At 40.5% G+C, this 15,034-nt stretch overlaps 2 protein-coding genes across 9 annotated transcripts in view; both read left to right on the forward strand.

The window, feature by feature from the left end:
• Positions 1-15,034, forward strand: part of LOC103713978 (uncharacterized) — a 39,823-nt gene that overhangs the window by 14,868 nt on the left and 9,921 nt on the right. For 7 of the 8 annotated variants that reach the window (XR_605134.6, XR_605135.5, XR_001879826.5 and 4 more), the window contains 3 exons: positions 2,426-2,539; positions 4,608-4,733; positions 11,552-11,611. Coding sequence is in view for 4 of the 8 variants with exons in the window: in XM_008801043.4 (XP_008799265.1) it covers positions 2,426-2,539; positions 4,608-4,733; positions 11,552-11,611 (300 nt within the window). In the remaining 4 variants the exon portion in view is untranslated. The remainder of the gene's footprint in view (positions 1-2,425; positions 2,540-4,607; positions 4,734-11,551; positions 11,612-15,034) is intronic. The other variant, XM_008801047.4, reaches the window with a different exon arrangement.
• Positions 5,698-10,029, forward strand: LOC148714893 (uncharacterized). The gene is made up of 4 exons (XM_088716857.2): positions 5,698-9,262; positions 9,339-9,469; positions 9,548-9,623; positions 9,722-10,029. Exons 1-4 carry the CDS (start codon positions 9,238-9,240, stop codon positions 9,892-9,894), a joined length of 405 nt encoding a protein of 134 aa, XP_088572983.1. The 5' UTR covers positions 5,698-9,237; the 3' UTR covers positions 9,895-10,029.

A 15,034-nucleotide genomic window follows, 5' to 3' on the forward strand; every position in this document is an offset into this window, starting at 1 on the left:
TATTTATATATTTATTTATTTAGTATTTATATAAATAAATATATATTTTCTGATTTTCTAATGTAATTATTATTATTATTATTTTTCCTTTTTTTCCCTCTTTTTCTCTTTTCTTCTCTTTCTTTCTTTTCTTTTTTTTCTTTTCTTTCTTTTCTTTTCCCTTTTTCTTCTTTTCTTTTTCTCCTTTTCATTTTCTTCTTCTCCTTTTCTTTTTCTTCTTTTTTCTTCTCCTTCCTTTCTTTTTCTTCTTTCCTTCTCCAGAACCTTTCCCTCTTCTTCTCCTGCGGGCAAGAGGAGATCCCCCCCCCCCCCATCGGAGAGAAGGGAGGGGCCGGGCCGAGGCCGGCGGCGCATGGCCGCCGCTAAGCCCGCAGCGGCGGCAGTGGCTATGGATTGTCCACCGGTGAGTTTTCCTTTTTTTTTCTTTTGTTCTTCTTCTTCTTCTTTCTCTTCCTCTTCTTCTTCTTCTTTTTCCTCATCCCGATGGCCCTTTGCCGGATCCCGGCCATTGTCGGTCGATCAGAAGGAGGGGAACCCAGGGGAGGAGATGGGGATGCCTTACCTTGCTCCGGTGGCATCCGACGGCCCGATTTCCGGCGGCACAAGTTCGGGCAGCCGTGAGCTCAATCAGGGAAAGAAAGATGGAGGAGGAAGAAGGGCTTTGTGAGCCCATGCAGACGGGGAGAGGAAGAAATAGGGGGAGGACACCATGGATTCCGCGATCTCGTGCTATTCTTCCAGATTTAGTGCCTGCCGAAAAGGAAAGGAGAGGGGTAGGGCTCCGGCGATGTCGCGCGGCCCTGCCTCACTTGTGGCGAGGATCACGGCCAGCTCCTCCTAGCTGGCCGTGAACAGGGTATCACATTAATCAAGTGCGTGAAGTGAACATGCCTTTTAATTGAGGCTGTAAAAATTTCAGAAAACTAAGAAAATTGATAAAAAGTATGGAATAAATAAGTTGATGTATGCCATCCATCAAACCATGCCACTGATGATTTCTGTAAAGCTAATTGCATTTCAATTGCTAATTTTAAAACATTTAAATGTATTCTAGTTTCCAAGTTTTGTGTAACTTGTCTGACAAATATGCATGCTATTGACCACAGCGTGCACATAAAACCACAACTCAAGCAGCAAAGTCGATACTCCTACCTCATTTTTCGCAAAAAAATAACAAATATGATAAGAAACCCCAAACCAGAGTTTGAAGGACAACATTCCATATGGGGTTTTTATTTGGCCATATCTATCTGTACCTATCAATAACCTTTGTCAGTATGAATCCTCAGTACGATGCATCTCATACCCATCCTTGGTTGGTACAGGTTTGATCCTAAACATTTCGATCCTTGTTCATTATTAAGTTTAATTTATTAGTTGTACTGAAAAAATCCATATATTAATGTTTGCTAATCATATTTTGATTTTGTGAAAATAATACAACGTTCAATTGTAAACTTGAAAAAAGCTAATCCTTCTTTTTCCTGGGGGAGGGAGTAGTCTGTCACTTATTTGTATGATTTTCGACCTCTGATCCTACTGTTTGGCCCTTGCTAGTTTATGGCATTGTTGTTGAATTGTCGGGTCCATATCATGGCAAATTTGGTACAATATGATATGCAACGATACGAGTAACCTTCTGTATCTTGTCTATTATCCTTTAACGTGGTGCCGCTTGTAAGATATGTCATGAAATGGATTATTATTTAAACCCTTGTATTCATCTGGCTTAATATTTGCACAATAGACTCACCAAACCTGCTGAAAAATTTTGCCCCATCAGCCAAATTCATCTTAGCATACAATGCCCTGACTTCTACCAACAAAATAGATCATTTAAGGCAATGTCTCTGAACTTAATATCCACTTGTACCTAGAACTTGTATTTCTCATATTCACATACTCAAGCCCATCTCACTCTCAAGGTCTCACAAGTGGAAAAGACCAAATTACAATGGTCTTACAATTTGACTAGTCCAAATCTAATGCTTTAGAGTTTAGGCAATTATTTTCTGCAAACATTCTTGGATCTTATATTCGTCATTTTCTAATAAATTTAAAATTCTGAAGGACAACACTGAAGCACATTTTTATGAAATATGGTAAATTTGTTTTTCTGGTTTTATGATTAGAAAGATATGTGATATTTGCTTTCCAAAAGATGCATTTATACAGCAAACTACCAATAAACAATCTTGACCATATGTTCTGTATAAGAAGATTTTACGTTTCCTCTTCTTTTGGATAGAGACCATATCAATGTGTGACAAATCTTCCTTGTTTAAGTTGATGTTGAACTTGAACCTCTGTCCCCTGTGGATTCATTGATGGTTGTAATCCACAATTTTTTAGTGTACAAATCTATAGCCTTTTATTCTTGTTAAAGTTCGAATGGTCAATGTTAATAAATGTCTAATTCCTGCAGAGCGCTGTAGGTCATTAAACTCTGTGAAAGACATTGTTCTGGAGCTTGATGGTAGTGCTGGTCATAAGAAGCCTCCAAGGAAGGGGAGAAAAATATTACAAGCAACTAATTGTAGTATCCTTTTATTTAATATCTCAGTATATTAGGTAATAATTTGTTTCAAATGTTTCCTTTTGTAAGCTTACTAACCTTTGAAAGAACAAGGAATATGTTTCAAGTTGGTTATTTGGCTTATGTGTTTTTCTTTATATATACATACACTACCTTATAATTTGTCACGAATTAGTTCTCTTTGTCTAGACTTCTGAGTTCAGGGGTCCTTGAATAGCACTAAGGTTAAGGGTTTGATGTTTGTTTCAAGTTTCAACTCTGCCCCAGCTGACCTCATACAGATGGGATGAAGGGATTGCTGGTTAAACTAATCTTTGAAAAAGTTCCATAACAAAAATATAGTGTAACTTCAATTTGGTGTTGATGGAGAGAATAGAATCCTAGCGGGCATTTGAAATGCTAGCAAACATGTTGGAAATGACAGATTCTTGAGATGGGACAATTCTGTCCAAGTGAAAAGTTATGGGTTGTAAGAGAACTACGAGTGTTACTATTGATTTGTTAGGATGAAAATACTCTGTTGGCTGCAAAACAGGAGTTACAACCAAGGAGAGAATTGGCAGAACTTCTAAGTTGCCAGCTTAAGTTGCTACTAAGATAGTAAAATATTCCACTCAAATTGTGGCAAGAAAATGATGGTTATGTCACCATGGAAAGAGTTGTCTTTGGGAATGCCTACCTTCATAAAAAACAATCCCATAATATTGTAGAAAAGCGTTAGAACAGTTAATAGTGAACATCCCAGCACCACATTTTTTTCCTATTTCTGTAGGTGTCTATCAACTTTTCTCATAAGGTAAGCGAGAGCCGCGATCTTTAAACTCTTCTACGGAACAAGCAATGTTAGGAAAGGATTTCCCTTGCCAAATCTGTAAAGATTTCCAGAGACAAATATCCACAGTTTTCGGGTTCCTGAATTCTAGATCATCTTTGAAGGAACCAGGGTTTCAATCCCTATCTTTGCAAGCCTTGATAATAGCAAGTAGAGAAGAAACTGCAAAGCTTTTGACGCCACCGTTTAACTGTGGATCTTGTTTGTTGGAAAATGAAGTTTCAAATTCAATAAAATTTCTGAAGCAAATAGCACTGTCTTCCCTCTTGTTACATGCCATTCCTGGTTAATGATAAATTTTTTCTTCATAGAGAAAACCTATCAACCGAAACCTTTGTCTTATAAACTTATCAGCCATAATTCCTGAAGACATAACTATGGTAAGAAAATACACCACTAGTTTAGCAGAATCAATTTCCTCCAGAAAATGAAGCTCTGTGTACAAATAATCAACATGTTTCTAACAATATCTATCTATAAAATTCATCCAGTCATCCACTAATATACTTCTAGTCTTCAGGAGATAAAGAAAGCTGAATCAGCCACATAAGAAATCATTACTGCTGCTTACCGAGAGCTCTAGGATCATCCACTCTGCCCCAGTAATTAGCACAGAGCAGAGAAGGGCAAAATCTCTGGTGCTGCCATTGGATGTGTGTTAATTTTCTTTAGTTTGGTGTACAGATGGTTTTCTACATTGCATCAATATCACATAAATCTTCAAAGTTGACATGGGATCATGGATCTTTTACTATGCACTGAGAGAGAGGATAAGGAATGGAATAGTGCTTTATTTTTGTGTGCTGTAGAGTACTCATAAGGTCTTCTTTTGAAGGACATCTGTGCCAGCTAGAAAAAATGCTTAACTACAGACACATACGAGAAAGGCCACCTTACTGAAACATTGAATAATCGGAGCCTACTCTGCTCCAAAGCCCAATAGTAGAAGTCATGAAGGAAGATGACTTTCATTCAATCTAATCAGATCAGTGGGGCTCATTAGTGATTCCAATTCATGATTAGTGCAAATTAGATGTTCATGAGTATGGTATATTTGTTTTTATCTTCTCTTATATATTTCTTTAAAAATGGTGATATACTGGCAACATTAAAAATTCATCATGCAATGCTATCATATACCCCTTTTCTGATTCTTTTTCATCTATCAGAGTTTTGCTTTTAGTCATTGATGATTCCTATGGAAAGAAGTATTTGGTTATAGATCTTGACATTTCCTAGATCAACGAAAAACTGTAGAAGAGCAAGAAAAATCTGAGTCAATGGATGGGAATGTTGTTGGTGTTTCAGAGTCAAATTTCGATAACCAGAGTGGCATGCTATCTTCCCAGTCTGGAGAGTCTCAAAGTATGTCTTCATTGTCTCTGCTTGTTCATTCATTTTATTTTCGCTTTTCTAACATTTTTAATTATTTTTTATCAACAAACATCCAATGAATGTAATAGATTCTTAAGGTTGTTTGAATGAGCTTTGCTTGATCAGTTGATCCTTTAGCTTCGTGAAATGAATTTCACAACTTTTAGTAGTTTATATCCTTTACTGCCAAGCACTTATTTGGATGGTATTGCCTCTTGTCACTTGGGCAAGAGGTTGCATGTTTGATTCTAGTTGGAGTCGGCCCTCAAGTGGGGTGGGCGTAGAGTAGAAAACGTGGGGAATAGACCCTCCTAATCTCAGAAAAAAGTTTATATCCTTTCATCTTGGTCTATAATTAAATATTAATGCTCTTTTGTCAGTGCTAAGAGATATTTATTTGTAAAGAACAAAGTTTTTTCAATTGTTTTTGCATTTTTAAGTTGTATTTGCATCTTTTGTTAAGGTTGACAAAATCATACCTCAAAGTATGAAAAGATTATAACATATACATTTTTTATCAAGATGGGAGCATCCAACCGTTAATATTGTGAAATGCGAATATATCTGAATGCAAATGCATAAGGACAGGATTAGTATTTGTATGGATACATTGTGTCTCTACCAAGGTATGCTGAACCGGTACCGGAAGCCGTACCATTTGGCGATCGGACCGGTTTAGCATGTTCGGTACCATTTTAGTACTGGGCTTGTACCAGAAGAGCCCAGCCGGAGCCGGAGGAGGAGAAGAGAAACAGCGAGCGGGGGAGGGAGGGAGAAGGAGAGGCCACGGACTCCCGTGGAGGGCCATGGGGGCGCGGCGGAGGCCGAGGACGCAGCCGTGAAAAAAATTTGGAGATTTTTAAGTGAAGTCGGCAAAACGTTTGCCAACTTTACTTAAAAATTCCAAAATTAAAAAAATTAAAAAATTTTTAAGTGAAGTTGGCAAGTGATTTGCCGATTTCATTTAAAAATCTTTAAATTTTTTTTCCGCGGCCTTGGCCTCCGCCGCGCCCCCGGGGCCCTCTGCAGGCGTTTGCGTTGGCTGCTTCTCCCTCCCTCCTCCGCTCGCTCGTTGTTTCTCTTTTTCTTTTCCTGCTCCGGCGTGAACCAGTTTCTATGGCGGAATCGTACCGGTAAGCTACCGGATTGGTCCGGTATGGGCCAAACCGGCCGAACCGATTTCTATGGTGGAATCGTACCGGTAAGCTATCGGACCAGTCCGGTACGGGCCGAACCGGCCGGTACAGGCTGGTTCAACATACCATGGTGGCATGGTCTCCACATTCTGTATTTATTTTTTCCTTTATCATGTGGTATTGCATCATGATAGCACATTTTTTACAGTTTTTTCTCAAGGAATTATGGAAATGCAAATTGTTGTCTGAGACATTTGCACAGATTCTCCTAGATAGTTTTGTTAGAGATTGGTAAAGAATCCCAACTTTTAGCTATTGGTATCAGATTGTCCTCTTTGTGCTCATCATGCCCCTAGACTTTTGTAGCTTGAGCATCACTGGCTGCCCACAATTCTTTGTAGTTCAGTGAGACAAGTGATTTTGTTCATGTTAGAGAAGATTAATGATCTATGTGTTGATTTTTGAGTAGGCTCTTGAATAATGCGATTAAACCCCATTTTACACACTCATTCTTTTCAATGTTTCTTCCTATCTATTGGATATCTGCATTGCTTTTTTATTCAATTGGTTAAGATTGAACATATTTTGCTTGCCATTAAGTCTCTACCATTCTATTCTTTATTCTTTTGTAAGTTCAACATTTGAGTGGCCTACTGTAGTCCTTCCCACTTTATTGAGCCGAGTTCACTATTTTATGTTTACTTGTTCTTGGTTATTCCACTCAGACTTATAGTGTTTTTTAAATTGTCTCCTCCTTTCGATTCCACACTTCTTTCTCCCATTTGATTCTCTTTCATCTTTTTTTCCTGGTCAGTATTTGTCTGATCCATGGTCTGCTGAACCGACCTGTACCGGTCGGTTCAGCCCGTACCAGACCGGTACCGACTAGCACCGGTTCGGTATAGGGATATAAAATGGTTCCGACCCAATATGGGTCGGAACTGTTCGGTTTGAGATTCGTACCGGTGCGAACCGCCCGTGTGAACCGAGCGGTTCGCACCGGTATGAGCTCGAACTGGTGCGAACCGAGCCGGTTCGCACTGGTTCGCAGCTGAAAATTAGTGAAAGTGCCACAACGCTGGCCAGAGGCACTTTCAAAGTGCCACAGTGTGGCAGGGCACTTTCAAAGTGCCACTTTGTGCGGCACTTCGAAAGTGCCGCGCTGTGGCAAAATGTGGCACTTTTCAAAGTGCCACAGTGCCTCAACGGTTGGCTATAAAAGCTGACCGAATGCTAAAGCCAAATTGGTCAGCTTAGGTGAAGGAAAGGCAGAGAGAGGAGGAAAAGAAGAGAAAGGCAAAGACAAAGGCATGAAAAAAATTAGAAGGGTCGGAGAGCGTTGTTTTTCTTGAAGAAAAATCCAGCAAAAACTAAATAAGGTAAAATTTCTTTCCCCTACATTGTTTTTTTAATATTTCATTTAAATTGCTTAAAAAAATTAAGTCAAAAATTGCCAAAAAATAGAAAATGATTTAATGATTTCATTTCGTCTTGAATTTTTTATATGTTGTCGATATATGGACGATGTTAATGGTGACATTAACTTTTGTTTTTACAGAATTTATATAATTTATAATTTAATTAAAAAATTAAAAAATTAATTTTTAATTACAAAAAAAATAAAAATTGAAAAAAATTAATGTGGTCGTAGGAATGGAGCCATCAAGGAGAGGGCAACCCCAAGAGCGTAATATTGGCTGGGAGCATGGGAAGATACTCGGTGAACGACACCAGTTTCAGTGCAATTATTGCTACAAGTGCTTCAAAGGAGGAGGGGTAACCAGATTAAAGCAGCATTTAGTCGGTAATTCTCGTGAGATATCTGCATGCTCGGAGTGCCCACCGAGCATCCGTCAGCTGATGAGGAAAAATCTCGCTGAGATCAAAGCAGCCAAGGAGAGGGCTGCCAAGCAGAAAGCGGAGGTGGAACGCCAAGCTGCAGAAGCACCTTTCTATTACTTGATGAAGTCACAGGAGGTCGAGGGTCCAGATGAGGAGGAGGCACAGATCTAGGCTGCCATGCGGGCGAGTCTAGATGATCGGTGGCAGCAGGAGAAGGTGAAGAGGTATCGGGCTTGATTTGGGCCCTCATTTTTCGAGTCGGGCGCCGGTTCTGGTGGAAGCAGACAAGATCCAGAGTTTCAAAGGACAACCTCAGTTAGGAAGGGCGAGGGCAGAGGACGTAGCCGGATTGCATCTATCCTGGGTGGTTTTGGTGGCCGAAAGAAGTCTTCCCGAGGGATTTCACCAGGTGCGTCAATCCATGATGTAGATCCGCATGCGTTCCCCAGGAGAGATTTGAAGCAGCAAAGGGTAGACACAATGTGGAAGAAGGAGAAGAAGAAGGATATGTGGCGAGCTATTGGATCCAGGTTCCACTTCAGCCACATTCCAGCGAATGCTGCAGACAATACATACTACAAGTCTGCCATTTCTGCCATACAGTCTGCCGGTTCCGGTGTCGATCCTCTAGGCTCGAAGCACATCTACGGTGAGCTTCTTGACAACAATAAGGAGGAGCTAGAGAATTGAATTGGCTCATATAAGAGCAAGTGGCCCACATATGGGCTCACTCTGATGTGTGATGGTTGGACCGGTCCGACAAAGCGGGCCATCATCAACTTTCTGACATATTGTGATACGAAGATTTCTTCCACAAGTTAGTTGATGCTTCGGATAAGGTGCACAACGCCTCATACATCCTCAGACTTATGGAGGAGGTGATTGATCAGATTGGAGAGGAGAATATTGTGCAGGTCGTCGCTGATAACGGGCCGCAATATAAGTTGGCCGGGCAGGTCTTGATGGAGTGGCGACGACAAATTTTCTGGATCCTATGTGCTGCACATTGCATCGACCTCATCCTGATGGATATTGGAAAGATCCGTAGGGTGCAACATACGATGGAGATAGCCCAACGCATCACCAGATATATTTATAGCCATATTTGGGTTCTTTCATTAATAAGAAAGTATACAGGAGGAGAAATTCTTAGACTAGGAGTCACACGGTTTGCTACGAATTACATTGCACTTGATAGTCTTATCGAGAAGAAAGGAGCCCTACGTCAGATGTTTGTTAGTCTTGAGTGGTAGGAAAGTAGATATGCCCAAGCCGGCACTGAAGGAAGCAGGATGGAAGACTTGGTAAGCAGGCATTCATTCTGGCAGCGGGCCAATGCGATAGTCAAGGCTATCAAACCATTATATGAAGTGCTGCAGGCCGTGAATAGCGAGAGGTACCCCCAGATGGGCTTTTTGTATCACATGATGGAGAAGGCAAAGGCTCAGATCATGGAGGCAGATGTAGCCCATGCCTAGGAGTACATCAACATCATTGAGCGGCGGTGGGGAGCCCAAATGGGTAGGGAATTGCATCTAGTAGGTAAGCAATAATATTGATAATTATACTGATTGATATATTTGTATAATTATACTAAGATGGTGTCATCTATGTGCAGCATACTATCTGAATCTCCGATTTCAGTACGAGAGTGGAATTGGTATGGATGATGAACTTCTTCATGCTCTGCGTAATGTTATTTATAAGATGGAGTCTGATCCAGAAGTCACCGCGTCATGTATAAAAGAGGTAACTATGATTTAGTAACATATGTAAATATATCGGATCTTATATTATTGACATACTACAACAAGCTTCTTTCCACAGACCAAATTATTTAGAGAGGGCAGCCACAGCTTTGGACAGCGACCAGCTGTCGTGAGCAAGACAACTATGAATTCAGGTACAATACAAATCTGCAAGACACCTCTGCATCTGAATTATCTTCAACTATGAGGCCATCATATATGTAAAATTTAATTATCTTCAATATTTTTGCAGCTGAATGGTGGATTCATTTTGGCGGATCCGCAAAAAATCTTAAGCGGATAGCGCTATCCGGATCCTCTCCCAAACGGTCTCCTCGAGTGGCTGTGAGCGCAACTGGTCCGCTTTCGGCCTCATCCACAGCAAACAGAGGAACCGTTTGGCACAAAAGCGCCTCAACGACCTAGTTTATGTGCACTACAATCTGCGGTTGAGGCTAAAATGCATTCAGGAGAAAGTGGAGCTCAAGTATGCAGATCCCATCTATAGAACTTTTACAGATGATGATGATAATCCTATGCTCGACTGGCTTGCGGCCCAGCAGCAGGAGCCCGAGCTTGATGAGCCAGGATTGTCTCGACGACCAGCCAGCATCATAGCCACCGAGGCTATGGTCGATCCACAGCAATGGGCTGAGCGCAACATTCCACGCACTCCTATAGCTGATATGACGTGGCTAGAGAGGAGCCAGTCATCGCATGACTGGTACGACGCTTCCGTTCAGAGAGATGATCCTCTCATGTGAGGATGAGGACGCTCTAGTACCCAGTCGACTTGATCAGGAGGACGTCAATCCCAGCAAAGAAGAAGAAAAAAGGAAAGGGCCCCAATGGAGAGTGTCGAGGAGGAGACTTGGACCAACAGTGATGAAGGTTCTGGTGGTGATGGATCTACTAGCTATGGAGGAAGTGGAGGACAGTATGGTACTACTTATGAGATACAGCCGGATGGAGGTTTTTGATACACCGGTGAGTCTTAGTTTACGCATGCTACACAAGATACGGACCACGGTAGGCCGTCTGATATAGGCCGGTCGGATACCATTGCATATCGAAAAAGAGCTCCTCGAGGTCGTTCAAGAGGCCAGGATGCAGCTGCAGATGACCTCCCATGTGGAGTCGGATCCATTGATGTATCAAGTTCCGAGTCTTCTTATTATCTGCGGCCTCAGCCAGCCTATGGATATGGTGCATCGGAGTCATCTTCCGGTGGCTACTACCCTGCACAGACCGGAGGGTCTTACGGATCGGATTTTGGTGCCGGCATATTCAGATGGGTCCCTTATCAAGACACCTCTCAGAGCCAGAGCTTCAGCGAGAGATCCGAGAGTTCTTATGACCCAACGTGCATTCCTCGAGGATTGAGCATACAAGACTATAATGCCGCTTAGTTAGAGGGATGGGTTGATCTGCCTCCATATTATGCTGATGATCCAGATATTGACGAGAAGCATTGCCACTCGATCCGATTTTTGATATCCGAGAGTGCTTTAAATGTATGTAATTGATTGTATCTTAATTTGAAAATATTTTATGTTCTTCATCTCATTATTTGAATCATTTGGAAGTAATAAGTTGTATCATCTAGTTTTAACCTTAAACCTAAACATAAAAACATCAAAAAAATATCCAAAAGTGAAAGAACTCAAAAAAAAAAAAAAAACGACGATGGGGTTGAAACCAGGCCGAATGTGCCCTATCGGTACGGTATCGGCTCGGTTCGGCACCGGTACCGTACCGTTACCGGAGCCGACCGGTACGTCGGTACGATCGGTACCACAAATCTTGGTCTGATCCCTGTTCTGCAATTGTAAAGGACAGTTAGCTTATCTAGTAGGTAATCTCCAGTGTACTATTGCTTATTTTTATGAGCTAACTGTGGCTTGGAATTGAACAGGAATGTCTTGTAGATTTTTCTACAATATAGGGACACCAGCATCGGTTGATCATACCACAGTACTTGAGCAAAAGAAATATGACTCATTTTTTTGAGCAAACTCATCAAAGTGAATTGCTTTTCTTTAGTATTCATGAGGCTCATCTTCATAAATTCTTTGTTATGTAGGGACACCAGCATCGGTTGATCATACCACAGTACTTGATGCTTCTGAAATTGGCACTGGAGGTACTACGAACTGTTTGGCAGTTCCAATATATTCTCAGAAATTGAAAATTCTAGATTGTACATATACTTTTGGATAATCATTTGCATTGTTTCAGGAAGATTGCCAAATTTATCTGGCTATGTAGAAATATTTGTTTGCAGATCATATGTTTAATAGGAACTCTGTGTTGGTTACATGAGTTTACTTTTTTAAATTCCTTAAGGGATTGTTGTTGCTCAATTTGATTGTGGATCATGCAATATATCTTTCAATTAATGTTCTTTTTTGTTTGGATTCACTATTATTTTCTCTACTTAATTGCTATCCAATGTAATGCAGTATCCATTTGAATAAATTTATTTATTTTTTTAATGGAAAGCATATATGGCCACAATATAATTGTATGTTTCCTTTGAAATTTGAATAAAATTTCACCAAAGGAATGTAAAGCCTAACTAATTTGTTGGAAGAAAAGGGCTGCTTAATTGTTCAATTCTATTCTATTTGCTTAAATGCAACATGATATACCCCACTTTTAACTGTTTTATGCTTACCTTTGTGCTCAAGCTAGTGCTTACCTTTGTGCTCAAGCTAGTGCAAACCTTTGGTTTAATGCATATGTGGGATTAAAGATCTTACGAGCTATACTCTTATGCTGACAATCTGTAGGGCACATTCATTTAAGAGGTGGTTTGTTCCTGCTACTTCAATTGCACCAGAATTGAAGTTGCAGAGAAGTTGGAGATGCAGCATTTCGTGTCTCAGGTGTTATATTTGGTTCATGTGGTTGAGTTGGCAAAAACTACTAATTTCTGTTTGGTTGCTTGCCATTGTAGTCATAGCATTCCAAGTTTACTCACTAGAAGTCAGTTGCTAGAGGTCACTGAAGTGCAAGATTGAGGTCCTAAGGGTGTTGGGTCAAGAGGCAATGAGAACTCTGTGGGTGGGACGAGGGGCTGTAGGAAGTCGCCCACTCATCCACTGCTAAACTGCTGCATTTTGACTTGGAGATGTTTTAGTTGTGTCATCTTGCTGCAAATCCCCTTCTCTGCGAGTCTTCTTGCTGCAAGTTAGATGACTTGCAGGGAACCGAACACTGCAAATGATCCACCTGCAAGTCTGCCTGCAACTATTCGACTTGTAGGCAGGTATGCTTGCATATTAGACTTGTAAACAAGATTCGTTGTCTCGATATCAGACTCCATATTGGTGCCACACTAGCATAGTATCGGTACGGTGCGGTACGTGATTTTTTTTGGCGTACCGAGTGTCGGTACGCCACCGGTACTAGTACTGGTTCTGAACCAGTATAGTACGCGCAGTACCGTTTGGTTCGGTATGGTCTCGATACGCCACCGGTACTAGTACTGGTTCTGAACTAGTATGGTACGCGCAGTACCGTCTGGTTCGGTATGGTACGGCATACCATGCTTGTAAATGATAGTTTGAAGTTCCAATTTGCAACTTAGCATATTGTACCGTACGTATCAGTTTTCCTTTAAAATTCAACCCAATTAAATAGGACATGGCTTTGAAGTATTCATGAAGCCTCTATGCAATTTTTTGTTATTGGTCTTGGGATGTCTATTATTTGTTATAAAAGGTTTCCTACCTTCCAATAATATTTGCAATTATATCTCCATTCTCCACTCATTTTTAAGATTTTTGGAAATTCTATATCCAATATACCTGCATTTGGAGTAAAAATTACATGGTAATCATCACACAGAAGAAAACACAAAGAAGAGAGAAAACTGAAGGAAGAGAGGAGGGATCTCATTTGGGGTGGATATCCGCGGAGGTTCATTCAGTCCATGTTTCCAACTCCAATCGATTGATGATCAACTTCTTTAAGAAATGCAGAACACCTAAGTACTGCCACTTCAATGAGAGTGATTGTCTTACACATGATGACATCTTTCAAGGTGGCGCCTAAAAATCCTATGTGAGTTATCCAGTCATATAAAGCATGTCAAATGATGAAATGGATCCATTGTATATATATCCTATGTTGCATGGACTTCAGTATGACAGTCAAGGGGTGGTTATATATGTCAGTTTCTGGTTATCCTAATCTCTAAGGCTATATTTGGATGAATAGAGTTCAACTCAAGAACTTGGATCACTTGATTCTCTGAAACTGGGATATCATGTTTTCTAGAATTTGTAACGTTTGTGTTGTTTGACTGGCCCTTAGAAATCACATTATTATTCTCATTTTCCAATTGACATTTGTTTAGCTACATAAATTGAATGTAAAATCAAACTTCATGGAACTAAGCAAATAAGTTTGTAAAAAACTTGCTTCAAAAGTTTGCCCAACTTCAGGATCCAAATATCATCAGATCAATGGACTAATTATTGGATAAAATTGCATTATTTGCAAATATGCTACAAGTAAAATTGAAAAATTCATGCCTTTCAGCATTTTGGAAGTTGTTGGCATGACCATATGAGGTGAACCCTCCTTCCAATTCTGTCTGTCTTGTATGTTGTGGATCTTAGAGGTAAGAAAAGGATGGCCTATTGCACGAGGCTCCTGCTATTACAGGTCTGGGGAGGGTTAGATGCACCTAGCCTTACTCCTGCATGTGTAGAGGTTGTTTCCTCGTATCGCCTCTAACCTATTCCATTGCCCTAAATCATGGGACAACCTCTCACTGTTTCCATGGAAAAATCGGGACAGTCTTGTCCCACGGGATTTAAAACCATGGTGGTATATTAGGAGGTTGTGGCTTTGCCTCTAACCTATTCCATTGCCCTAAATCATGGGACAACCTCTCACTGTTTCCATGGAAAAATCGGGACAGTCTTGTCCCACGGGATTTAAAACCATGGTGGTATATTAGGAGGTTGTGGCTTTGTTAGAATGAGAGGAAGAGAAGGCACTTTAGATCGCGTTTGGGAGAGAGGGTTGGGTGGTGGGTTAGGTTTTGAGGTAGATGGCTGCTATAGAGAAGTTGGAGGGAACTATGGGTCAAGGATGTAGAAAGAGAGGGATGAGAGAGAGTTAGACAAATGTATCTCACCTAATTTAGTATGGAGGGAGATAGTGCTTCGTGGATGGAACATAGTGGCGAAGTGGGAGGTGTTTATATTGTTGGAGTAGAGGGGAAACAGATTGTAGTTTTTTTTTCCGTGCAATACCTATATTTAGCTGAACTTTAATGTCTATTCTGATTATAATTTTGCAAACTACTATTTTGGCTTAGTATTATATACATATAATTTTGAAATTCAAATTTTAGCTTACAAACATGTCATCTAGATTTGAGTCATATAAAATTATGAAATTTCTTGATTTCTTGGGGCACCTTGACATACTAAAGAATACCTTTTTTTGAACCTATGCTTGAGTGTCACACTCCTGCCCATGGTATGTCATACCAGCCCTACGGGGTATACTGTATCGTACTGGTTCGGTATCGGTTCCCAATACGGAT

Source organism: Phoenix dactylifera, chromosome 2 (assembly GCF_051530095.1).
Source record: "Phoenix dactylifera cultivar Ajwa chromosome 2, Ajwa_hap1_PhDact_Kaust_v1.1, whole genome shotgun sequence".
Taxonomy (NCBI): Eukaryota; Viridiplantae; Streptophyta; class Magnoliopsida; order Arecales; family Arecaceae; genus Phoenix; species Phoenix dactylifera.

Bases quoted from the DNA above. Each gene is read 5' to 3' on its own strand.
- LOC148714893 (XM_088716857.2), top strand. From the start codon at position 9,238: ATGGGTAGGGAATTGCATCTAGTAG. The intron at 9,470-9,547 runs GTAACTATGATT...TTCTTTCCACAG, and splicing joins CCGCGTCATGTATAAAAGAG to ACCAAATTATTTAGAGAGGG. The intron at 9,624-9,721 runs GTACAATACAAA...ATATTTTTGCAG, and splicing joins CAAGACAACTATGAATTCAG to CTGAATGGTGGATTCATTTT.